Below are 27,118 nucleotides of genomic sequence, written 5' to 3'. Positions count from 1 at the left end.
GGTCCGACTGTGAATCTCAATCCCCAAGTCTTACTCATGCCACACCAATGCCCTCTGATCTGACCCCTCCCGGCCTGTTGATGTGTGTATACATAGATTTCTCTGTCAATCAATGCATGTAGTGAACAAGTTATAGCTTTAAACTTGTCCAGCTGCAGATGTTAATGTTCCTGCTCGGAATGACTGAAGAAGCCTTTCTTCTTGAGCTGTGAACATTTCTTCTCCTCGGGGGGTTGAAGGAGTTGGTTTGGGTATCACACGCTCATGACCCACGCAGCAGTCCTTGTCTGGCTGTGACATTTCTCAAAGACATGCTGCGCCGCAGCTAAATGAGCCCCCCTTTTCCACCTGACCTCTTCATTTGAGAGAGGGAATGATGCGCCGCAAGCTGAATGACATTTACCTGTTCAGTACTGGTGTTTCTTCAGAAAAAAAGAAAATCTCACTGCCGTGTGGTGAACACAGGGAGCTCAACTCCCCTGTGGTTTCTAAAGGTTAGCCACATCCCTTGCCTGCACATACCCCCCTTCCCACTGCCTTGTTCTTCATTAAATTTGTGACGGTGGACTACAGGTAGACAGGGCTCATATCACCCACGCTGTATAACGAGCGCATTACCTATATAGTAAGGATGATTTCATGCTTCATGATATAAATATGCTCCCATGCCTTACACTACTGCACATCAGATCCACTCATCAGAGTTGTCAGGGTTGATGTTGAGCTGCCAAAATGTTGCACATAATGTAAAAAGTGATTTAGCAACTCAACTGTTAAGTGTATGGAGTGTTTCCACACATGCACACAATTTTTTAAACTATGTTAAGATATTTTTTTAAGGTGTTTATTCCAGAAAAAGAAGCATAAAGATGCGTTATATAGGTTTTTCATACATATAGCCCTTATTAGCCGAACAACTGAAAGCAGAGCCCTGTATAGGCTTTACATTCTCACACACACCTACGCAAGTGCACACTCGTTCTTTCACACACACACACACACACACACACACACACACACACACACACACACACACACACACACACACACACACACACACACACACACACACACGAGTAGACGAGAGCCACAATCAACCAACAGTGGAGCGGCTGGTACACTCGGCCTGGTTTCCACGGCAACCGGGCTACTGAATCTCTCCTTGTGTGCAGGCACAGTGGGATGGAGAGACGAAGGAGAGCATGTTTAGATGGGGTTGTGTTTGCTCGTGTGTGTGTGTTTGTGCGTGTGTGTGTGTGTGTGGGTGCAGCCTACGTGTTTGTGCAGTGTCAAGTTCAACAAAAACACACTCTGCCTTCAGGTGTGTGAATACAGGCAGGGACTGTCTGCTGCTGCTGTTGTGTGAAGTTGGGATTATTGTATTTGCTCCAGTAGTATTTGGTGATGATGTCAGTAAACAAAATACTTTTTACTTGCATATTTATGTTCACCTTTTTTGGATCAATCATGCCATGATCTCAAGCCAAAACACCCTCATCAGGGACCTCTAACACCCCCACCATGGACTGCTCTCCCTGCTGGAAAGAGGCTCTGCAGCACTCGGTGCAGGACCACCAGGTTATGCACTTGCGTTTTTCCCGAGGTCATCGGAAGTGCTGAAATCTAATTTGATACCATGTTTCTATATGTTAATTTCACCGGTTGCTTTAAGCATTGCATTTTATATGGTAATTTTGGATTCTATATATTTTTATATATTTAGCATAGGTGTTTATACTTTCACCCTGTGCTGAACCAACTGCAGTGAAATTTTGTTCCTTGTACGCTTGCTGTACACTGAATGACAACGAGTCTGTCTGTCAAATTAACAACCCAAAAAACAGACACAGCCATCACTGCTTCGTGATGCAACATCAGTTTAGAAAGGCTGTTATAATAAAAACATGACTTCTAATAAGGACACAACAAGATCCTTCGGACAATGTGAAATCCAGCCTGAACTTCCTATTCCTCTCTAACCCTAAACGTCTACATGAAGCATCTCTTACAGAGAATGAACCCAATTGTATTTTCCGGATTTAATCACCAGTGATGTCCAGTAGTTTAGTTTTTAAGCCGATGCTGATACGACTTCACGTTTAAAAAGAAAACAAACTGAAAGACAAACAATCTGCTAAATGAGGATGACTATATTCAAAAGAAGACTGCTATTTCCCTCTGCAGGAGGTAATATTTGGCAGTCTGGCCCTGTTGGGGGGGGCCTCCCCACCTCTCCACATGCTTAAGTGTAAACCATAAAGTGTAATTTACAGTACAGGGTTCAATCCCTACAGTATTGGACAATGTTGTTGTTTGTATTTATACTTGTGTGCTGGTATGTCTACATTGTCTGCCCACAAGTAAAACACAGGTGTTCATAGTGGACTTGAAATCCAATAATCTTGAACAACAATTACTACAGGACAGAAAATGCCAGAAACCATTCTGAGCTGTCGGAGCTAGAAAAATTAATAAAACAACATATCTTTTGTACACTGTCAGAATACTAACTATTGCATTACTGTAGTGAGCATGCGATTAGTGCTTTTACTGAAATATTATCCTTGAGCTTGTCTGCATACAAATCACAGTAGAGAGCAGCAGCAAACCGATGCACAGAACAGAGTGGGGATAAAACACAAAAGGTCCTTTTGTTATACCAGACATAGCATGAAAGTTGGAGTTGAGGTGGAGGTAGGTTGCAGATGCAAGACAGCAAATCTTTATCAGAATAGCTATGAAAAAACAGAATCAAGCTGTTGCAATGACCCAGTCAAAGTCTGGACCTCCACCTGATTGAAATGATGTGGAGAGCTGTGCATACACGAATCCCTGCTAACCTCAAGCAACGTTGTAAAGGAGAGTGGGCCAGAATCCCCCCGTTTTCACAGTAGTCCCTGCAGTCGAATCAAATTTTTCTTTTTAACATGCTCTGTGTGATTAATGTGATAGATAACTAACTGATAACTGCTGTTGAATAAATTAACATTGTGATATGAGAACTTCCACCTGAATAAGACTCACCTCAGTGCAAAGTTCATTGCATTACAGCAAAGATATGACATATTTTAGTAGGTTGAGTGCTAAATTTGCATTACAAGACCTGCAATATTGTTTCAGTTAGTTAGTTAGAGTTTTGCAATATTTGAAATATGTTTCACTCATCAAAAAAAGCCATATAGGAAAATTTATCCACAATTTGAATGTCTTAAAAACTATTTGAATCATTTAAAAAGTAGAATAAGTCAAACTTGCATGTGGTTTTGCTTTAAACACAGATTCATTTCTGACATCAGAATACCAAGACCCATTAATCTTCCCATAGACAAATCCTGGCTTGGTTGCCATATATGAAGACTTTGAGTGTTTAGATCCCGGAGAGATGCAAGCCGTCCTCCTGTCAGATCTGACATATGAATCCCAGCAGAGAGCCCCAGTTGCTGCTGTGTTTGGCTGCTCGAGGAGCCAGCTGGTATATGTGTTAGCAGCTCTCTGTTTTTTCACCGTCCCTCAGCTGACTCTGTTGTCACCGGTTACAAACACAAGTCAGGAAGGGGTGGTGGGGCCTATAGCCATGAAGAAGCCCCTGTCATTGTGTCAAAGGTTGCCCTCTGGTGGACACAGTAGACTTTTCTACCTGCTGCCTCCACAACACCTCCACCTACAAGTATCTGCTCTCCAACTGCCTCCTTTTAGCCTTTTAATAGTGTCCTATTTTGGATAATGTTTAAAATGTAGAAGGTCATGGGGTATGAGCGGTAACTATTCAACAGATACTTCAAAGGCTCGAGTCATCAAGCGCCAGTTGCTTCAAAGTGTCACAGCCCAGATCGCTGCTCTTCATGTCCTCCATTCCCTAATGCTGCACTGACTACCTCTCTTGTCTGTTTTACCTCTGCTCATATCCATATTATTCCTCATCTGATACCCCTGTTTCCAAGAGATAGACAAAGAAACAGAGAGAGCTAGAGAGAGATTGGGAAGAATGAGATCAGGACAGAGGCAAGGGGGACTGAAGCAAAAAAGAGAGAGGGGAGGGGGTTTCCCTGGGCACTGCCCCAGTCTTCTCCCACGTCAGCTGGGGCACTGAATGGCTGACGACTGCATACCAAGCCTCCTTCTGGGTCTCAGTGTGTTCACGTCCCTGTTTCTGCCCAGCCAGGGCTAAATATATTTCCCCAGTTTGCAAATGTAGCACAAGTCCTGCAACCTGACCCCCAGCCAGTTCCAGCTCCCTTCCTCTACACAAGGTTCACGTTCCTCTGGGTTGTGGAGGTGGGGGGTGGATATGTGTGTGTGAGGGTGTGTGTGTGCGAAAGGGTTGGAGGTTAAGAGAGCGCTCACTTAGTTTCGGGCGCACGACACTCTTTTCTGGCTTTCTCTCCTGTCACACACACACATACACTCACAAATACACACATACACTCATGCACTTGTTAAGCTAGACACTCACACTAGGTCCCACGATATACACGTTACTCTGTCGGCGGACTCTGGCGTTGCCCCCTTGGTTTGCCGTGGTGTGGCGAGTGTGGCAAACGAGGTATGGAGAGGACTGAGAGGATTCAAAGGCCTGTGTTGGTAAGAAGGATCTGGATTAATCTACAAGCTGTGCACTTTCTGCTGTGCCTGACTCAAAGTATGTAATGCAAGTGTGTATCAGTTTCCTTTCTGAATGGACTAACTTTTTGAAAATTCAGCAGAGGCTTTGAGATATGACTGGAGAATATAACTTTGTGTACCGTCCTGATAGCGTTATACCCCCTGCTCTGCGGCTTTCTTTGCTCCCCCTTGACTATACGACTGTGCGATTCCATTTTGGGCCGGGCCACAGCTGCTGGAAAGGCGCTGTGTTTTTAATTAGACTTCCAGTCCTCACCGTTGCGTTTGCAGCTATGTGGACTGCCTCTCAGACCAGGACTGTGGCCATTTCAGGGGGGTTTCTTTTACTGCTGTCCCTCAATCTCTGGCCTCTGTTGAATTGTTGATCACTGGTGTTGGAACTGCAGAATATTTTAAGAGAACTACGACTTGATATCGTCCTTGTTGCGCGGGTTTCCATTATGTTTGTAGTTGGTTTGGGGCAATAATTGAGTTAAACTTCAGTTGAATATTTTTGTAATGATTTGCAGCTAAAAAATGTTTCCTCTTTTTATTAATCAATTTATATCAAACATTTGATCATCTACTGTCAGTAAATAACAATATGGGAATGAAAATACATGTTGAAATGTTTCAATTTTCTAGAAAGAAATCCTGAGATTTGTCATTTTATCTGATCTCAGGTGTGATTGCATTAACCCTTTTTTATTAGAAAGTAGAAAGAATAAATGGCACCACTGTGACGTTTCTGTAAATTGAGTATTGACAGATGGACAAATGAAACTTATATATTGTGTTGTTGTTTTGCAAAATTATTTTTGTCTAATTTAAATGAGCAGTTTTGTACATAGGGACGCACATGCGCCCACATGACACAAGTCATCACTTTGATTCATTTATGTGCAAATGAGCACTAAGGACTGAGGCTCAGGAGTTTCCAAATTTGATCTTGATTTAGGCTGTTTATGTTGCATTGCTAACATATTTAATTAACTTACACAATGTTTGTATTTTGTGTGTATTATAGCATGTATATGTCTCATTAAAATCTGCTAATGAAACTATGATCTTTTGCATAAGAATTAGCTTTAAATTGTAGCACATTTGTATGTAGCACATTTAAACACAACAGACATTGTCCAAAGCGCTGCACAGCAAGTAAAATTATCGAAACAATACAAATCTTTTAAGAACAATGAAAAGAGTCATAATGATGGTAATTCATGTATTCAGCTGTACAAGCTTCAGGAATTAAAAACTATTAGAAGCTACTGATCAAGAAGACCTAAGTGAGCAACATGAGACACAGACATTGTAAAAGATCTCATAAATAACCAGGAGCAAGCTCATGCAAGCCAAGCACTTATATGTGAGCAACAGTATTTAATTAATTAATCCTGTACTTCACAGGAAGCCAGGGAAACGATTTAAGAATTAACTGTGATCACGCTTCTGTGTCCTTATCAGGAGGCTAGCAGCAACATTTGGAACCAGCTGTTTTTGCTCCGTCCGTCCGTATAATTTGTTGCAATAATCCAGTCCAGATATAATTAAAGCATGAATAACTTTCTCTAGGTCACTGATAGAAAGAATTTTTATAGCTTTAGTTTAAGGTCCTAATTGAAAAAAGCCGGCTTTAATAAGTGATATGTAAACATATTACCAACAAATTTCTTTACAAGTGAATTTTTGCACTGCACAGTAATGTCTTTAGAATTATTTTGTTTTTCCATCTTACTTACATTTACACAGTTGGTTCATTATGTACACTATATACATTTGGTCCCAGTCTAATGTATACAGGCCAAATATAATAATCTTTATACTTTAAAATAATTTGATTTTTAGATTTCTAGGGAGTTTAAATGCCGTTAATAATGATCACAGTTTTGTTTCTATGGTAAAATAAGTGAAAGTATAACAGAAAATCTAATTTTTGTCTTCTCCCTTATTCTCGAGGATCATCACAGCAGATGTCCTGAGATTGATCTTTTGCTTGTGTCGCTTGTGTTGTAAACCTTTTCTCTACTGGTGTCAGAATTTGGCAGCCTGTGCTTTCTTGATTTATACGTCTCAAAAGCAACGAAGAAAGATTTTCAATAATGATAAACTCCAAACTCCAATGGGTTTTGTCCATCAAACAGTTCAGTATTAGAACACTTGCTTTTACACTCCAACGTTTGCTTGTTTGTGGGGATTTCTGATGAGTTCACTCCATGACTCATCTTTCTGGTAATCTCCATTCTCCGTCCATCTGGTTGCCATGACACTGCTGTGACAGAGAAGGGGCCATGGCCATTTACAGCCACTGGCCATTAGCTTCAGCCAGGAAATCTTTGGTCTGTGAATAGTAGGTTTGTGAGACATATATTTTGCTACTTCACCATTTCTTCCCTCCTACCTCTCTTACTGAGTTAACCTCGCCCTGGATGTGGTATGAATACACAGTTGGCTCTCAGACTTCTTACTTGTATCGTTGTGTTCTTCTTCTCTTAACTCTTTGATGACTGTGGCCCCGAGGAGACACTGAGATAAAGCGGATAGGAAAAGAATATTAAATCTTGTGGTTTTTCCATGCTTTTTTTTTAATTGTCACATCTTCTGATGTGACAATTGTGAATGCATTTTTATCTGAATAATTACCAGGGCAGAGGATCACAGTATGTGTGAGCTTTCTGAGGGTAATTATTTCTTTCTAACCCATTGTGAAGTCTGACAACACCTGTGGTGTTCCTGTTGTTTGTGATACTCACAAATTAACATGTTTGACCTCTGCACTGTTGCCTTGCATAACAGAAAAACACTGCTGATGATCTGCTGTGTTTTTCTAAAGATGTTAGGAACAAACATGGGGACAAATACAACATCAATGCCAAACGAAGAATTTCATTTTGTAAGCTGAGGCTTAATGCATGCTACTAAAATATATTTGCTACTACTACTACTACTTTATTTCCCAATTATAAGTAACTGCAAAACTCAGCCAATCAACTGATCTCAGTGCAAAACCACATCAGATGATTAGTCAGGTAATACCCATCTATGCATCCAGTTAGCAAACATCACATACGGTATGCTAGTTAAAGGGGACCTCTCTTTTTTTCCTTTAATGTCCCTGCGTACAATTTATAAAAACCCCATAATAGATTGATGTGTACTAAACTGTTCCCATGAGGGAAATGATTCAAAAGCAACATATGGAACTACATTTGTAGTTCTCTATGATGTCATCTCCGACACACAGCTCTGGCTGTAAGCACAGAAGCCCCACCCACCTGCTGTTCGAACATTTTGAAGGGTGGGAGCTAAAAAGGTTATCTTTAAGCTGCTTAGTGTCTATTAAATAAACATGAAGTTGGAAATGAGCACAAGAGGTCTCCTTTAATGTGATTTAGTCTGGATTAGCTGCATGCCACTTTGTAACCCAACTCCTCCTTTTGATGCTGGGCCAAACTCAATCAGGAACTTCAGGTTTGTCGCTGCTGGTCTCTCCGTCAGTGCTTGCCTGTGAAAGGGCGAGGAGATTTCTGAACAGAGCCGACACCAACAAATATAAATTACTTCAGATGGAAAGAACAGCTCTTTTTTTTCCTTTTTTTTTACCATAGTATTAACTGATTTCCTTACTGCAGGGTGACTCTTTTCAACCCTCATTATTCAAAGCACTTGCTTTTACCATCCCGCCGTCGCTCCTTATTCTATTACCCCCCTACGTTCTGTTGCACTCCCTCTTTACCTCCCCCCCTCCATTTATTCAATATCGATGCTAAGGAGGTGTAAAGTCATCACGATGGCAGCCACTGTGCAGAAAATGGAAGGAAAACAGTTCATGTTCGGGACCATTACTGAACTTTACCTCCCTTTCTTTTCTTTTTTCCCCACTATCTGCTCCTTCTGTGAACAAAGGTTTTTGGAATTTCATCCATTAGATGTGGGAAACTGTAGCATTTAAAAACATTGATATTATATCTGCTACATCCCTTAAAAAGCTTACCCAAAGCCCATAATGTTTTGTTATTGTTATTGACATGTTATACTAAGGCCTATTGACTAGACTGCGGTCTCCCAGTGTGAGAAAATACCACATTGATCACCTGTTGAAATGCTTTTATACAATTTCCCTGCCTCTTATTTCACATCAGGGCATTTCATTTACTATTGATTCCCATATCTTCTTTCTGTATCTCCTTTGCAATACAGCGCTTTGTGGCTGCCAGTAATAAGCTGCAGCCATGGTTACTATGACACTGCTGGGGTCTCTACTAGTGCCCGGCCAATAGGAAAGCAGCTCTGCCATCAGGTGGCCTGTAGCTATTTTGAACAGGAGCTGTATGTGAAGTGATGCAAGCAGCTAAATTAGAGACACAACTCATTGACTTCAGAGAGGGAGACAAGGAGGAGGAGGGGAGGGAGGGAGGGGACTGTGGAGGTGGAGGAAATTAGTTCATTTGTTTGCTCAGTCTGTCCACACATTTTGATGGAATTGATGGGAGAAAGGTGTAGAAAGGTTATCAAGTGGTTTCTATTTTTTCTTTTCCTCGTTTCCACTTTTTTTGGGATAAAATATTGACTTTTGTGTCCTTCACATTTATTCCTGGCTGTGTGTGACATGAATCAAGTTATTCAAGCACAACTTCATAGTGATCTCTTGTCCCTCCCACTCCCTCTATATTTTGCTGCATCACCGACCTGTTGTACTGAGCGTGTTATTCACAGGTAGTTTCCAACGTCATTTCGGCTCTTATTCTCTAAAAACATCCCCCTGGGTTCCCTTCCAGTGTCTGTTAACCTTCTCTTAGGCAGGGCTTCACATTGGGATGCACTTCTATGGTGTAGAAAATGACTCAGAGTCACTAAGTACAGGCGGCTATCCTCATTAGATGCGGCGTACCACTCACAGGATCATTCTTCCTACTTGAGTGGGATGTGGGCGCACCGCTTTGAGTGTTCGAGTAAATGAAACAGGAAGTGTGGATGGCTTGTAAATGCCCGAGGACACAAGGAGTCACTGGCCATTGCCTTGGAAACAGGGAGGAACTACATTTAGTGTGCTGTTGCCAAGTCACAGAGGGCCTCGGTATGACAGGTGGCAGAGCTAGAATCAACATTAGTATGTGTAGTTTCATTTCAGATCATACAGAGACACGTGAATGCTAATCAAAGGCATAGAGGAGCATTAACTATGCGTAAATGGACGTGCAAACATTCAACCACCACATGATGCTTCACATATGAGCAGCTTCTTTCTCTGAGTAGATATGTTACAATTTATATGAGTTGTTTATTCCTGTTGAACAGACAAATTAAAGGTTTAGGAGCATACAGTTTGTGTTTCTGAGAGCAGTAGTCTTGGCTCCACTGGTGCTGCTATGTTAACTTTTCTTTTTAACCTGTAATCGAAGGTTTTTTTGCTCTAACTTGTCATTATAAAGTAAATGTTGATTGCACATTGCAGTGACTGCAGAACTGTACAACAATAACCCCGCCTGCATTTTGATTGGTTCCCGTAACTCTCGCTTTTACCATGCAAATTCAGTAAACCACCAGGGATGATATTTTCCAGGAAAATGTAGTCTAAATTTACTGCACAAAGAAAGTGTTTGCATTTTGTACCAGAGGTGGTTATGTCATGTTTCTCTGCTCATTTCTAATATGAAATCAAACATCTACCTTCGTCTTCTTTCCATTTTCTAAAAAACATAACACGAAACCAAACCTGCCTGCTTTCTTGTGATAAGATAATCTGCTTTGATATTTTCCTCATTCAATCTTTAATGTAATCCCTTTTAAAAACACTCACTGGCCCCTTTATTGGGTGCATGTGTTCAACTACTTATCAAGTAGTTCAAACTGAGCATCAGAGTAGGGAAGAAAGGTGATTTAAGTGACTTTAAATGTGGTGTGGTTGTTGGTGTTGTTGGTGCCTGGGTAATTCAGAAACTGCTCATCCACTGGGATTTTCCCATAAACCATCTCTTTGGTCACTTTGGTCCTGTGCTGGATATTTTAAAGTGCTTTATAAATAAAATTGGATTGGATTGGAATTGGATCTCTGGAGTTTACAAAGGATGGTTCAAAAAAGAGAAACTATCTTTGATATCTGCCTTGTTACCTGCAGAACTTCACTGTAACCTCTCTATACAACAAAGTTACACAGAACACCGTATCTGAATGCACAACATATCAAAACTTGAAGTAGATGGGCAACCTTAGCAGAGGACTGCGCTGCAAGCCACTCCTGTCAGCTAAGAACAAAATTGGACAACAGAAGATTGGAGAAGCATTGTCTGGTCTGATGAGTGCTGAATTCTGTTATTGCGTTTGGATTGTAGGGTAAGAATTTGATGTAAACCCAATGAGCGTTTGGATCCATCCTGCCTTGTGTCAGTTGAACAGGCTGTTTTTTTAATGTGTAATGTAATTTTCTTTGCACAAAAAGGGGCCAACCCTTATGACCAACTGAGCATCATATAATCTAAAATCTTATGGAATGTTTCTGGCACCTTGTTGAATCTATGCCATAAAGAATAAGGCAGTTGTGAAGGCTAAAGGGAGTCCAATCTGGTAATTACCAATTGTACCTAACAAATGTGTGTATGTGCCTAGTGACAAGAGCAAAATAATTGTGATTTCTCATTGTGCAGTGCTGCTAAGATGGCAGTGTAACTGTATTAATATTAGCATTGGTGAGTCTGTAATTGGTGAGTCTCAGTTGCAGAGGCGGGCGAAGTCATCACACTTTCTACAGTCATTGCAAAATAAGAGGCCCCAAGCAAATATGTGAGTTTTAGACTCATTCATTAATGTTCTGTAGTTAATAAGAGGAATCAGATCATTTGCGCTGTCTAATTTTAACTTGTTTTATGTTCATTTATATTAGAGTGTCCTTGGGTGTTTTTAAAGGCACCTATAAATAAATTGTATTATTATTATGATCATAAAACTTACATACTGACAATTCACTGATTGGCATCAGAAATCGTATGAGCCTTTGAAATAAAGGTTTACTTTAATTGAACTAATTACAGCTTAATTATTTTAGCGAAATGTTGTTGTTTTTTACTAGATATTAAAAATTAAAAAATAATGTAACGTCTCACCTGCTGTACTCCAAAGAACTACTAGGTGTGCTGCATCTATTAGACCCACTGGAGAAACACTGGAACAGTTATTATAAAAGTGTGGGAAAAGCCTGCAGGTGAACTCCTGCAGTATAGGAAAGGAAAAATCTATATTTATTATTAGGATATATATTTATATATCTATAGTTATATTTTAAAAGAAACGGAAGTGATTGATTACATGAAAATCATTCTTTCTTATTTAGACAATATATAGTCCTGATTCGTCTTGTGTCAGTTTTGGAAAAGAAGTAACAGGATGGAACAGATGTAACAGTAGCTATCAGGAGCCTGAAGTAAAGCTGTTAATGGGTCTATTTCCATTAACAGTTTTTCATAATCACTGAGAATACAAACTTAGGCCTATGTGATGGTTGGATTAAACTAGATAGTTGAATAAAATCACACAGTTACTTCTAATGTTTTCTTACCATTAACTTTGCAAAAGTAGGATAAATCACATGTCCTGTGTTGTTGTTGGTTGCTAAGCTTTAAGGAAAACAGAAAGCAACAGCAGCGCCAACAGTAAGATTTGACCAGTAATGCACTGAGTGTAGTTACACAGTGAAAAGCACTGCTAGTATACTCACATTCTCCAATCTGTGGATTTATAAAAAAAAAAAATTTGTTGACATACTTTAACTCTAATATTGGCATCAATACCGAAAGAAATTCCTAACAATAGCCGGCCACAGTCCAAAGATATCTGTTATACTCACTGTTTGTCTGAGTACACATGTGCAGGGAATTTTTCATCATCATTGCATATGCTGTATGTCATCTTTGTTCATTCTCACCTCTATTTTAAAAACCCACACCTAGTGACTCATTTTTTCTGCCTGGAACATTCATTTGTCCACATTTTTGTCAGTACCTCCCACAAAGCATCAGGCAGCCTGTCAGCTCAAAAACGAAAACAGCAACAAGAGAACAAGTGGGATTGTTATATAAATTGAACACTCGAACACTTCAGAAGTTCAGGCTGCCTCCCTCCCTGCGCTGGACATGCTGAGCAGTACAGCGGGTCGACTCTGCAGGCTCGGAGGAGGCTCGGGTTTTTGATTGTGGCATGGGTGTCTGAAAGAGGGTCAGCAGGAGAGAGTCGAGTTACAGTGCATGAGTGGTGGATGTGTTAGAAACTGTAGCCACTTCATGAGAAATTTATATCCTCGCTGATATTATAAACAGTCCTCGAGCCATTTTTTTCCCCTCTCCACATCTTTCTGTCTGTACTTGACACACCCACACATGCTGAATCTATTGTGCCTGTGCAAAAAATACGATTTAACACCCCGGCCGCTCTCGATGCTGCGGTGGAAGTGTCGGCAAATGAAAATGTTATGCATCCTTCCAACCTCGAATAACACAGAGTCAGCTTCATGCAGTGTGATGGGCGGGGTTCTCTTTGTGTTTATTTAGGTTGCACTTCACAAGGTGGTCTTGATATTATAATCTCAGGATATTAAAAAAACAGGCTGCAACCTTTACTCCTCATATTGAGGAGCAGCTGAAAGACACATACCTGGATTTAAGGTGCAACACGAGTGGACTGATGGGCATGCAATTCATCAGTTAGACTGCAAACCTCATGCTTATTTGGTCTAACTCTGCTTTCGTTATATGAATTCTTTGTGCATTTCAGGGCTCTGCAGACTCCTACACCAGCCGACCGTCGGACTCGGACGTGTCCCTGGAGGAGGACCCTGAGGCTCTGAGGAAGGAGGCCGACAGGCAGGCTCTCGCCACACTCGAGAAAGCAAAGGTCAGAGATCAAGCCTTTCACATCCATCTCTTATGCTGTGTGCTCATCCTTATTGAGTAACTGTCACGTGATTAAGTGTTTGGACACAGTTAAATCTCTTCAGCTGTATCAGGCACCTCTAAAGTGCGATTTAGTGAGCTGCTCTGTGCATACTAATACCTTTTCTCCCATCTTGGCTCCAGACCAAACCAGTGGCATTTGCTGTGCGTACAAATGTTGGTTACAACCCAGGCCCCAATGATGATGTTCCTGTGCAGGGCATGGCCATCTCCTTTGAAGCCAAAGACTTCTTGCACATTAAAGAGGTTTGAACTTATTTCATTCTCTTATTATAGAGTCATTTCAGTACATTTTTCACACTGAGAGTAATTTCTGTGGCTTAGAGCACCAACGTTAACTAAAGTTAATGCTTTTGAGTTCGAGTGAGGATATTTTGGATTTTGGATGGTATTGGGAAAAGAATGCCAGTAGCATATTGGCCCCATCCAAAAACTGTCAGTGGTGGTGGGTGGGAAACCAATGAGGGATCATGCTACAACTTATTGCACTGCCTCCTTCTTTTGTAAAGCCTAGCCAGGCCATGAGTGGGAGTTAGCTGCAATACAAGCTGCAGTGCAGTGAGAAATAGGTGATCCAAATTTGGGAAAAAAATGGGAAAATATTTGCTAAATAAAAGTAGTGCTCTGATTTGTTTAATACTGTTTGATACTTTGAGTGACTCAAGATACAGAATTGTGTGTTTTTACCAAGTTTGGGCTGTCATTTAGCTTGTTTTACACTTTATATTTAGTCTAAAGTTTCATATAAAACCTTAATAATCATATTCAAAAAGTTTTAAATGATGAAAGTTTTAATGCAGCCCTATTTGGGAAAAATTTCTGGCTGCAGAAATGCTCTTGTGCTCTACTGGAGAAGTGATGATTCACAGTTTAAATTAAGCCTTATTTAGCTTATATTGGACCTTGGTGCCGGCCCTCTTCTGTTTGAGATGAGACACTTTAACTTCTCTCCTTTTAAGGCTGCTCTCTCCTTAAGCCATTTCTTCTGATAGTCCTCCCCCGGCATTAAGAAGGTTTGAAACTATAGCCATGTTTGTACAATGGTGGATTCTCATGTTTAATATATCCATGGCAGAAAACAAGGGTCAAATGGTAAAATATATTTGTATAAAATGCTGCATTGCCCTCTGATGCCTGTCTGTTCTGAATACAGAAGTACAACAATGACTGGTGGATCGGGCGTCTGGTGAAAGAGGGCTGTGAGGTGGGCTTCATTCCCAGCCCGGTCAAACTGGAGAACACCCGTCTGCTGCAGGAGCAGAGGATGAGGCAAAACCGACTCAGCTCCAGGTAACAATGAAGAGCGAGCTCTCTGTGTCTGCGTTATCAGCAGCACAAACAAGAACCCACTCTTTAAAACAGGTCACACATGAGTCACACAGCACTCAGCGGCAATGTAAAACATACTGAAATAGACAAAAGCACTGCTGTGAGTCACTCTGTTACTCAGTGCATCTATAGTATAGTATGTACAAAAGTCTCTATAGTCTCTGTATTTACACATGCAGTAGAGGAAACAGATTTTAGTATACATATTAGTTGAATATGAATTTCTGCACAGTCAGCAGGTAATTTAAGCAGTTTTCCACGTGTTCTCTTTGTTTTTTAATGTTTACATTCGCATCATCATATGTAACAATTTGTGTCTTCTTCTTTGTTTAAGGTAGAAAATAAAAATGAAATCAAAAGGAATCATGTATCGTTCTCCAAGCTATGATTTGTGCCCGTTTTTCTGTATTTCAGTAAATCTGGAGGAAGTTCTAGTCTTGACGTTGCCACGGGAACCCGCAGGCCTACTCCACCTGGAACAGGTGAGGTCACAAGGTCGCCCTGTCACGTGGAAACATAGTGCCTGTCTGTGTGTGTGCGTTTGTGTGGGCACCTGAAAGGGTGAGAGAGAGCGAGAGAGATAGCAAGATGAGACGGGCGCCTGATATTTAGATGAAAATTTTAATTGGCTAGTTAGTCAGGCATGATGATGAATCACAGCGTGTCTCAGTGGGTTGCTGTGTGAAGCGAGAAAGGTCTTAGGAGGTCTGTCATTAGCACACAAGACGGGACTGAAATAGAGCCGAAAATGAACTTCACTCATTAAACTTGTTAAGTACGTCTGGCTGACAGAGAGAAGGAGAGACGGTGGAGGAAATGGGTAAACATAAACATCTCTTGATTGACTTTAAAAGGCTTTGCATATCTGTGTAACAGAAAAATCATCTCTCTAACACACCTTGTACATCCTAAGTTGTTGTTCTGACTCAAAGTCAGAATTTGACATAGATTCGAGATATACTAGAGAGAGAGTTAGATATACACACACATTTTAATGAGCTACAAATTTGCTACTTTTGTACAATTTTGTTACAATTACTCAACCCTTCCATGATATACCTTTAAAACAAGACACCTGCAAGGCCCCATTCACCCTCCCTCATCCCTATAGCAACACACACCCTGTCTCCACCCTAAACTTCCCTCTTTGCTTGATTCCTTCTTTCCTACCTGTACCTTTTTCCAGTTCCCGCTGCAGCCATCCTTCTCAACGGTTCGTTCACATCTTTACTTCAGGTTTTGTTTCTTTCTCGTCGCACCAAATTCACTTTCTGTGCTCTGCCTCATAAAATTGTGGTGTGTTCTTTTTAAGACTCTTGTAAGTGTCGTTTCCAGTTTAAATCATACTCTGTGTCACTTTTTTCCAGTCTCTGTGCCATCTCTTGCCTCTCTCTGGATGCATCTCACACTTTATTCTTCCCCCTCTTGCCTTTTCTCCCTTCTGCTATTCTCTCTGCTCTCATCCTTTTTCACTCCACCTCATCTCGCTTTCTCCTCTTTCTCCTGTTCTTTTGTTCCGTCTCTCCAACGTCCACCCTTCCCATCATCAGCTCACGTAGACATGTCCACAGTGGCCTTTGACGTTGACCCCCTCGACCTGGAGGCTGAGGAGGCCCCTGAGTCCCAGGGTGACCCTCGCTCTTCCAAGAGCATGTCAGGCAGCGTAACATCCCCCCAGGCCAACATCCACCGACTGCCCTTCTTTAAGAAGGTAACATTAGAGGGCAAGGTGATCTCTCTCCTCCTCCGTCCTGCATTTGCCCCCCTTTCCTCCAAGATATCCAGGTTTAAGCTCTCCTTCTTCCACTCTACATCTCTCACTAACCTCTCATAACTGATCCGTCCCTGCTGCTGCTATAGATCCAAAATCTAACACTGTTTGGCCCCTCAGGCTCCCACGGTTACAGTGATATGTTTGGATGTGCGTTTCTGTGCTTGTTGAGCTGGGAGAGGCGTTGAGCTAACTGATCCTCTCTGAAATAGCTGCTGCTGGATATCAGTCTGAATCTGTTTGAAAATGAATTCACAGAGGAGGCAGTCAGTGTAAACTCTGCTTTAATCAACAAACAGCTCCTCTCCCAATTCCCCCACCCCTCTAATCCAAACCTGTCAATAACTAAATGTGCTCTTGTGTTTTGTGCTTTTTTTTGTCTCCTCTGGCTTTTGTGTGGATTGATACTGTAGGTGGCCCGGCTAAACAGAAACAGAAGTCGGTGAGTGTGGCTTGTCTTCAAGACTAACCTCTAGCATTTCGTCTTTTTTCCTCCGTCTCCTCGTCTTCTGTTTGTTGTCTCCTCTTTTTATTCTGTGTATCACTTCTGATGCTCGTTAGCGCAAAAATATTCACTGGATCATTTGTAAATTGTGGTGACACTTCTGTCATTTCCTCAGAGCGTGTATCACAGCTGCTAGTGTGCAGATGCAGGTGCAGAGCCGTCCCAGACCCTGTTAGTCAGCACGTGGCTATAATGCGTCCTGACATGCTTTCATTTTCATTTGTGATGGCTGATTTGAGTCACAGTGGCCCACAATCAGCAGTTTTTATGCTTTTCAGTACAATTTCAATCACACGTAAAGGCTGAAGGCTGTTGCGGTAGGAGTAAGAAATACAAGCAACACCATTCGCACAGCAATACTTATCACAGCAATATCTCATAACGTTTAAAATTCATTTCACGACATATTATTATCAATTTTTTTATTCATTATGCACTTTTAGCCCACTTTAGGACATTTGTAACTCCCAGTCATTTCAATTAAAAAATGGAAATTGCACAATAATAAATGAAATAACTACAGAGCACAAGAGAAAAGAAGCCTGAAAGATTTAATCAAACATCCCACTCACTGAAGAGAAAAGACATTTTTATAGCTTATTGTTATTAACCTAGTGGGGGGGGGCAGAAACACTATATTCACAAGAGTAAAACACAAAAATGAGGAGTTTAGCTAAACAGCTAGGGGAAACAAACAGGAGAGAAAACATGATGAGAGTATAATCAGATATCTTCAGTGAGGACAAAGGGAAAGAGGCAACTGTGGTTGCAGCCATATAGTCAGTTTCAAGGTTATTAACTGAGCGAAGTATCTACATAACAGCCGTAATAACATCTGTTCATCTTCTCTGTATACTAAGAAAAGGTAGTTCAGTACTTACTTTATTACCCCCTTTAGCAGCAGATATATTGGACAAGGAAAGAAGATAAGCTGTCCCAGAATTCATAGCAAATGCATCATCATACCATGACGATCAACAAAAGTGCCAAAGTGAAACATTTTGTGTAAAAGTTTTCATTTTGTACTATAGGATGCTAAAATGTTTCATATTTACAATAGCAGAGTGTTAAACCCACAGCTAAAGCGATGAAGTGATTTGAAGGGAATTTGACTTTACTCAAGGAGTAAAATTGTAAAATTGAGAAAAGTGGTTATACTGGCTAAGTCTTTAGTAAATGTCATAAGAAAATAAGATTTATTTCCTAAAGACCATAAGCTTGCTTTTCTTTAAAGTATGAGTTATGAAAAGAAAAGGGAAGTAAAACTGGAAGAAGAACCACCTTTAAAGTAAAAGAGGAAATGACAACTGGGGAAAACAGGTAACAGGTACTGATATACAGACAGGAGAAAGCAAGTGAGGGAATCCTCAAGCTACACTACTACTATTACTATAATCACAAGAAGAAAGGACACGAGCCGAAATTGAATGATATCAACAACAAAAAAAACTGAGATTGTGACATGAAAATAATGCAAATGGGATTCATTTTCTCCCTGGCTGACTAAAATACTTTAAGTTCTTTCTTTCAATTTATGTTTGAAACCTAAACAAATATGGCTCGGCTCCCACAATAGACTGGGAAAGCTATCCAGTTTATACGCCACCTTTCACCCTCTGACAGCTGGGATAAGCTCCAGTCCTTCCATGGCTCTTAAACTGGATTAGCAGACATGATGGATATGCAGAAGCACATGTAAGATCATTGAATATAAATAAGATATATTTTATTTACGCCAAAGCTGTGAAATTTCTTTGTTACAGTAGTTAAAAATGAAGTAAAAATGAAGCCGGGGTTAATACCCATCAATTCTTCCATTCCCATCCAATTCTGGAGCTGAATCAGTGTCATAATAATATTATTACTTATTATTGCAATATAATATAAGGAAAACTGCATATCTAACATTAAAGGATGGGTAAGTCGGGTAATTTGATTTCAGCTTTCCAGTTTAATCTTTCGTCTACGAGAGCTCACACGAGTTTTCTGTGTGATACCTGATGGAAATTCGCAGTCATCCTTTGCATCATTTTTGAAAAGTATTGGATATAAATTCGATTTTTTTCTGTTGTATAAACATGAAACTGTGAAACCGAATATCTACACGCTGGAACTGTATAACGTGTGATTGGAGAAGAACAATAAACCGCGTGTCATTCCTCCCCGTGCTAAATTGTTCCCTGCGCTCCTGTTTTTCCCGAACGAATGAGTAGTGTTGTGATGTTCAGGGCTCCAGCGCTGCCCCTTTATAGACAAGAGCCATTTGGAAGCTTTTATATTATTTATTTTTAGCTTCTGTGAATACAAATTGGGTGAAATGAGCTTCCGTTGTTCTGCTTTATGTAATGTAATGTAGAAGCGGGACACTCCAGCACTTTCTCTTGCCTGAAGTGCTGTACAGCGTGCACAGGGGCGGGGGCGTGCTTGGAGTACAAATGTAGAAAAGGTTAAAAAAAAAAATCCAGTTTCATTGTCAGAGTATATCGGACATGTGACTCCTTCCATCCATTTCTCACTAACAGAGGACAGAAACTAATGGATCAGTTGATAATTTACTAATGAGCCTAAAGTTCAACAATGCAGGTGGAAATTTGATTATAAATGCTACACTGATTTTTTAGTTTTAGTTTTTTTTAAATATAAGAAAGTTGATTTTTTTTAACCATAAAATACTACTCGTACTGCAAACAATACCTTGCAGTAATTATGTGACAGTGCAGAAGGAAAAGAAAGAGCTGCAAAGGATGACGTTTGTCTTAAGAGCTGTGACGCAGTCGTGAGATTTCTCCTGACAACCTGGCATCTGGGTTAATTACGGGCACTTTAATTATGTGAGACTGCAGACTGAGAAGTAGAAGCCAAGGCTTTCGGTGAGAAATTGATCCCTGACCCTGAACATTCATAGACACTCAATAACGCAAATGGACTCCAAATTTCTGGAACTCTCCATCCATCAATCTGACTGCTCACAGAAGAGAAGGAGGGTTTATGGGGAGTGGGTGGGGCTGTTTTGTGTCAAGTTAATGTTGATTTGTGTGTGAGTATAACCCTGTGACTGCAGGTCTTCTAAGGTCTTTGGAAATGTGCTGAGTGTATAACGTGACACCAACTCACGTGCTGTGTTGTCCATGCTCAGATGGAGCATGTCCCCCCTTACGACGTGGTTCCCTCCATGAGGCCCATCGTCCTAGTCGGACCTTCACTCAAAGGCTATGAAGTAAGGAGAAGCAGCGCATTCTCGGCTTGTAATTTCTACTTTCATTGGATTTTACTATTAAATATTACTTGTTTCTGATGTCTGATGTTTTACTAGGTGACGGACATGATGCAGAAAGCACTTTTTGACTTCCTGAAACACAAGTTTGAGGGCAGGTAAGAATGGAGGCTTACACCCATCCAGGATTTTTGTTTTTTAATGATTATCCATAATCATATACACTCCAGCCACTTCATTAGGTACATCTTGTCCAGCCCTTTAACCAGTTTGCACCCGATAACTTCCTCAAGTCTTCGTGGCATTTATTTAACAATGTGCTGGAAATATTGCTCAGAGATTTTGGTCCAGATTAACATGAAACCAGTTCCAGCACACCCCAAAGATGCCCTATTGGGCAGAGATCTGATGACTGTGAAGGCTGTTTGTTTGTATTTGTGCTTTATTTGTTTTGTGGGGGGTTTTTTTTACATCAAATTCTGACCCTACCATCCAAATTTCACAGCATAAATTGAAATTCAGTAAGACCACGCAACTTTTCCCCCCCAACATTCTGTTGTCCAGTTATAGCCTCAGTTTCTAGTTCTTAGCTGGCAAGAGTGGCACCCGGTGTGGTCTTCTGCTGCTGTAACCCTTCTGCTACAATGTTCAACATGTTGTGATTCAGAGATACTTTTCTGCAAGCATTGATTTTAACAAGGGGTTATTTGAATTACTGTTGCCTTTACTTACCTCAGGTTACAGCTTGAAGTAGTCTTGTCATTCTCCTCTGACCTCTGACATCAGCGAGGCATTTGTACCAAGACAACTGGATATATTATATTATATTATATTATATTATATTATATTATATTATATTATATTATATTATATTATATTATATTATATTATATTATATTATATTATATTATATTATATTATATACTGGATATTTCTTCTTTTTTGGACCATTCTCTGTAACCCCGAGAGATGGTTGTGTGGGGAAATCCCAGCAGATCCTGTAGATTAGCAGTTTGATAGCTGATTCCTGTATGGCATCAACAATCATGCCACGTTCAAAACACCTAAATCACTTTTCATCGCCATTCTGATGCTTAGTTTGAACCTCAGTATGTCATCCTGACCGTCTGCATGCCTAAAACACTCCGATTAGATACTTCGATTAGTGAGCAGTTGAACAGTTGTACCTAATAAAGTGGCCCATCAGTGTACATGACATTACTGGATCATAATATTGATTCATTAAGGTGTATATCCCTTAAATGCTATAGCCTGAGATGGATTACAGAGATCAGTATTTGCATTAGAAGTGGAAAGCACTGTAACATAATTGCTTAAATAAAATAAAAGTACAATAAAACTGTATATGAGTAAGTGTTTGTAGTTACTTTAGATGTCCTATTTATGCCTTCATCCACTGATATTGAGGATTGAAAGATGAACAGTACGCTAGTCTAGTTGGCGGTACAAAGGAAGGCCAATCATATTTCTGTGTCACTCCATGCCCCTCCCCCCTCTGGACACACCCTTGCAGCCATGATAGACTCTAAATTTAATAGGTTTCTTTTTACTGACCCAGTAATGTGCTGGCTCTCTGTTTCAGGATATCCATCACACGGGTGACAGCAGACATCTCTCTGGCCAAACGTTCAGTCCTCAACAACCCGAGCAAACACACTATCATTGAGCGCTCCAGTACCCGCTCGAGCCTGGGTAAGAGGACGCTTTTGTTATCCACAAACCACAACAGGCAGAATCACACTGAGAAACGCAACGCAGACAGTTCGTGACAATTAGGATTTAATTTTTACTCTTTCAACAGCTGACATATTAAAGTTTAGGGAGAATATTAGTGTAATGTATTTTTGTTCATCACATCATGTTACTGAACATCTTTCACTGTCCTTCATATCTATATTTCTTTAAGTGTGTCTCTCTTTTATTTAGACAGACAAGAGTCCATTAATATTGCGTTGTTGTTGTTGTTGTTGTTGTTGTTGTTTTTTAAATACTCAACAGCAGCTGGGAAATTACATTTTTAGCAAATGTTACTAAAACAGGAGAAACATTGCATTTGCTATTTTATATCAGCCACACAGGGAATGTTGGACTGATCAAAAAGACAGTGTGTTTCTGTGTGTGGACATATCTCACACAAGCTGACTTGTAAATGATTAAAGGGATGACTGACCCCAAAATCACATTTACATATTTTCCTCTTGTCCGTAGTGCCAATTATTCATCTAGGTTGTTATGGTGATTTGCCATTTTTTAAGATTTTAAAGGTGTCTGCCCTCGCTTGCATATAATGAGACTAGATGGCACTCAGCTTAAATTTCCCTCAGTCATGACCCAGTTCCCAAAATATGTCCAGAAGTCTTGTTATAAGCAGTTTTATCTACAGTCATGTGAAAATACTGCTTATGTAGGACTTAAGAGGGAAAGTAGCTGCCAGATCCTGCTAATCAAATCCATAAGCACCAGTGGTGGCAGTGATTGAATCGATCATGAAGTCTAAAGTCGAATGTGAAGCCATCTGCCATCAGCTAACGGTTGGCCAAAATCAGGTCATGCAACAGAATGACCAAAAAGGCATAAAAGTGTTGCAGTGGCCCAGTCAAAGTCCAGACCTCCACCTGACTGAAATCCCGCCAGTGCCTTAAACAAGCTGTGCACAAACAAATGCCAACTGCCAATGGCTGCCCCTCTCTGAGCCTGGTTCTGCTTGAGGCCTCTTCTTGTTAAAAAGGAGTTCTTACTCTCCACTGTCACTAAATGCTTGCTCATACGGTGTCATATGATCGTTGGGCTTTTCAGCATTTTTTAGAACTTCTATCCATTCATCCATCTGCCACTTATCCAAATCAAGGTCGTGGGGGGTTAGAGCGTATCCCAGCTGTCATAGGGCAACTGAATAAGGTGCCAGTCTGTCATAAGGTTGACACAGAGAAAAAACAATCATTCACCCTCATACCTATGGCCAATTTACCTTGGAGATAACAGGTAAGCATCACGCACAAGGGCTGGTATCTTGAGATCTGAGGAGCTCACAGAGAAATGGCCTAGATAAATAAAAAGCACTGCAGGCACTACACAAGTTAATATATTTGATTATGGGGTGAGCTATAACTTGTAGTCTTTAGACCAGCGGTCCCCAACCCCCGGGCCTCGGACCGGTACCGGTCCGTGAGTCGTTTGGTACCGGGCCGCGAGAGTTGAGGCTCAGGTGTGAAATGTATAGTTTTCAGGGTTTTTATCGGTTTTCAGCGTTATTTTGTTATCGTTTTTATCGTTAACTCGGTTTTCCTGGGTCTTTTCACGTGTATTATGAATAAATCTTCTTTTTTTCGGTACCGGTACTAGTTTTATTTTGTTGTATTTATCCGCGACACCTTAAAGGCCGGTCCGTGAAAATATTGTCGGGCATAAACTGGTCCGTGACGCAAAAAAGGTTGGGGACCGCTGCTTTAGACAACAGTCACACTCTTCTTCATACAAATATCAACTTTAAAGACTTAAAGACAGACTTCTTAAAATATGGATCAGTCTGTAGCTGGGTTTAGTCTTTTTATTTGACTTCTTAATAAAAAGACAAATGTAGAAAATCATCAGACTTAATATCTTTTAAGCTTTACACATTAAGAATATGTGTAAAATAGCATACTGTCTGTATTCAAGCACAAAATGAAGCTCTTGAAGCTGAATGTTTGAGAAAAACATTTCAGCATCTGTGTTGTCAGAGGTGTGGTTATCAGTGACATCACATGGAGGACTTTTCTTTCAAATGTATACATGATAAATCGGAATATTTTAGGTTAGATAATTACTAACGATCAGTTCTAGCAGTTAACGTACTTCAGTTTCAAGTTTGAGGTGTATCATCCAAAGACACGAGACTGTCACTTATTTTCTTTTTACACCTGCTCTGATTGCCTGAGTCTGATCTGGCCTCCTCTCTCTCTTCATCCTGTCTACACCCATCCTCCCCCCTTTCTCTCCCACCACCCATCCTCTTCCTCCTCTGTCTTTTGATTCAGACGTACTGGGTACGTATGCTCTTCCCGCAACAAAACAATGAAGCATCTCTTTCTCTTTCCTTCCCCTCCCCTTTTTCTTCTAACTATATTCATCATCTGCTCATACATCGTTGTCTGCCTGTCTGCTTGCCTGTCAGTTTCTCTGTTCCTCATACTTCTGTGTGACAGCCTGTAGTCTCTTAACAAAAAGAAACCAATTACAAAACCCAAGCAGGAAGAGATCCGTGGGAGGGCAGCAGAGCGGCTGGTAGCAGAGAGGGAAGACGATACTCTCCCATCCTGCTGTCACCCTTATGTTGTGACTCATAATGCTGTTTATCTTCAGTCATACCCAAGGATAGCATCTATTGCAGCTGGACCTTGCCTTTTAAATTCACTCTTGTCATCACGGGGGAGCAAACGTCTCTCTGAAGTTAAATCCAAATTCGCAGAAGGCTTTGTCGAGGTTAATGGAAACCTTGGCTGCTGTTTCTTTGTACAACTTAAAAGTTCACGTCTCTTGTCATTCTGCAGAGACCCCGTTTCGCCTCCGGCTTTAATTCTCTATCCTTTAGCCCTCTGGAGGCTGCTGAAATGTGCGGGCCACGTCTCTGTGCAGATTGCCTTGCCCCTGTTATCTCTCTTTGCCACTTGGGTTGGCAGCGCACAGACACCTCGGAGGCGCTGAGGGTTGACCAGACAGACGAGGAACATTCTGGTTTTCGGTTTTAATCTCGCTCCTTACACGTCGACAGGCTGATGAAAAGGTGGAGCTGTCTTCGAAATGCTAAATAACCAGCTTTTATAGGCTGCTGTTGAGGAACAATGAACACAACGTTCAGCATTCTACAGCCTTGAGTGGTGCACCTGATAGTATAATTACCGCTGTGCCTATTAGTGCTAACAAAACAACTAATGTTCCACTTCATCTATTTAATGAGGTTGTTTTTTTTGTTTGTTTGGTTGTTTTTTTGTCGTTGATGTTTCTGTTTTAGTTACATGGTGAGAACTTGTGCCCTTATTGTAAGTTATTTCAAGTACCACAGGCATCTCATTCTTAAGTGCCTCCTTTCTCTGCACCTTTTAAAAAAGCATTAAATACATATCTGAAATGTCAGGAGGGGGCAGGAGAATGAGGATGTTCGAGCGCTCCATTTAGCTGTGCATAAATGGAACTTTTAACTGTGGTCCAATCTGATTCATACGCTTGGAGCTGTTTTGTTTTCCTCTTAACTCCGACATGCATGAGTAAGAACTAACACGTCTGTTATGTACTTTTGCACAAAGTTAAGGGAGATTGGCTCACATGCAGTGCTTTAACTCTTCAAACAGAGATCATGTATCTGTTTTGTTGTCTCACTGTATTCACGTGTCTTGTCTGTTTCCTGGGCATTCAGCTGAGGTGCAGAGTGAGATCGAGCGTATCTTCGAGCTGGCCCGAACTCTCCAGCTTGTTGCTTTGGATGCCGACACCATTAACCACCCCTCTCAACTGGCTAAGACTTCCCTGGCTCCCATCATTGTTTATATCAAAATAGCTTCCCCTAAGGTATGCCTGTTTCATTCATTCATTTAAACCGATTCTCATACTTAATTTTGGAATGACTCTACCGTCTTCTGATTCTGATAGCAGTAAATATTGTTTCAGTTCAGTGCTCTGCTATCTCCCTGCAGGTTCTCCAGAGGCTCATTAAATCCAGAGGGAAGTCCCAGGCTAAACACTTAAACGTGCAGATGGTTGCAGCAGACAAGCTGGCTCAGTGCCCACCTGTGAGTTTTGCTTTGCGACTTGAGCTTTTTTAACATATTCTCATCCCCGGCTCATCACACCCTGACACTCAGTCAAATGAATTTGAACTCATCAAGTACCCCTTTGGGATTATTTTCCAACGGTATCTGACGATTAACAGCTGAAAGAAGACAGGTTCGAGGCCCTCAATTCAGTTTAATTCAATTTTATTTATACTGCCCCTCATCCAACAACGGCTGCTTTTATTCTGAGTGGGGGCCCTACAAAAATAACAATCAGACTACACCTTATGAGCAAGCACTTGGCAAGTGCTTTTTCCATCACAGTTTTTTGGGGGTTTAGGCATAAAACCTACTTGGATGGATTTCAGGAAAAGATGTAAAAACTTATATCACAGTACTTTCCGGTTTTACAGAATAACACTTATGCATCTATCTTTACATGAGCGGACTTTGACATGATTTTACAGAGCAATAAATGAGCTACTCTCAGGCTTTGCTAACAAATGATACATTTTTGGCACAGAGCTATAGAATCGCTCCTTAACAGGCTGCCTGTTATGCTTTTACGATAGACCTGATCGTTCTGTCTTGAGTAATATTTAGTCATCATCCCAGCTGGTTCCCTGTCGCTGTGTGTGGAGGAGCATAGAGACCATAGTCTGTATATGGCTGTTGTGTCAGCCATTGGTTTAGGACAATGCATTTTGAGTTCTGTCCACCTCCATATCAGTTTTTTTGAACGAGCGGGTTCTAAGGGCGGCACGATGATTCAGTAGTCAGCAGTGCTGCCTCACAGCTTTGCCTTTTTGTTTGGAGTTTCCATGTTCTCTGCATCCTCTAACAATACAAATACATGCTTGTTAAATTAATTGGTGACACCTAACTTACTCTAGGTTGGATGTAAGTGTGTGGTGTTTGCATATTTATAAATAAAAAAAAAACAAGTTATAAAAATGCCAAAAATATCTTGTAGAATTCAGAGGCAAA

General features: G+C 40.8%; 1 protein-coding gene across 3 annotated transcripts in view; it reads left to right on the top strand.

Moving 5' to 3' along the window:
• cacnb1 (calcium channel, voltage-dependent, beta 1 subunit) overlaps window positions 1-27,118 on the top strand; it is a 39,365-nt gene that overhangs the window by 7,832 nt on the left and 4,415 nt on the right. Inside the window, exons 1-11 of one of the 3 annotated variants that reach the window (XM_080300155.1) lie at window positions 4,230-4,581; window positions 13,366-13,485; window positions 13,668-13,790; window positions 14,698-14,834; window positions 15,288-15,355; window positions 16,424-16,584; window positions 20,286-20,366; window positions 20,463-20,521; window positions 21,967-22,076; window positions 25,777-25,928; window positions 26,054-26,149. In XM_080300155.1, the coding sequence (XP_080156281.1) occupies window positions 4,546-4,581; window positions 13,366-13,485; window positions 13,668-13,790; window positions 14,698-14,834; window positions 15,288-15,355; window positions 16,424-16,584; window positions 20,286-20,366; window positions 20,463-20,521; window positions 21,967-22,076; window positions 25,777-25,928; window positions 26,054-26,149 (1,143 nt within the window). In that variant the 5' untranslated portion in view covers window positions 4,230-4,545. Of the gene's footprint in view, window positions 1-4,229; window positions 4,582-13,365; window positions 13,486-13,667; window positions 13,791-14,697; window positions 14,835-15,287; window positions 15,356-16,423; window positions 16,585-17,057; window positions 17,087-20,285; window positions 20,367-20,462; window positions 20,522-21,966; window positions 22,077-25,776; window positions 25,929-26,053; window positions 26,150-27,118 lie in introns of those variants that run through there. The other 2 variants (XM_026164305.2, XM_026164302.2) reach the window with 2 other exon arrangements.

Source organism: Astatotilapia calliptera, chromosome 4 (assembly GCF_964374335.1).
Source record: "Astatotilapia calliptera chromosome 4, fAstCal68.1, whole genome shotgun sequence".
In the NCBI taxonomy this organism is placed as follows: Eukaryota; Metazoa; Chordata; class Actinopteri; order Cichliformes; family Cichlidae; genus Astatotilapia; species Astatotilapia calliptera.
Note: the sequence above shows the minus strand (reverse complement) of the source record. Positions and strands in the feature narration are given on the sequence as shown.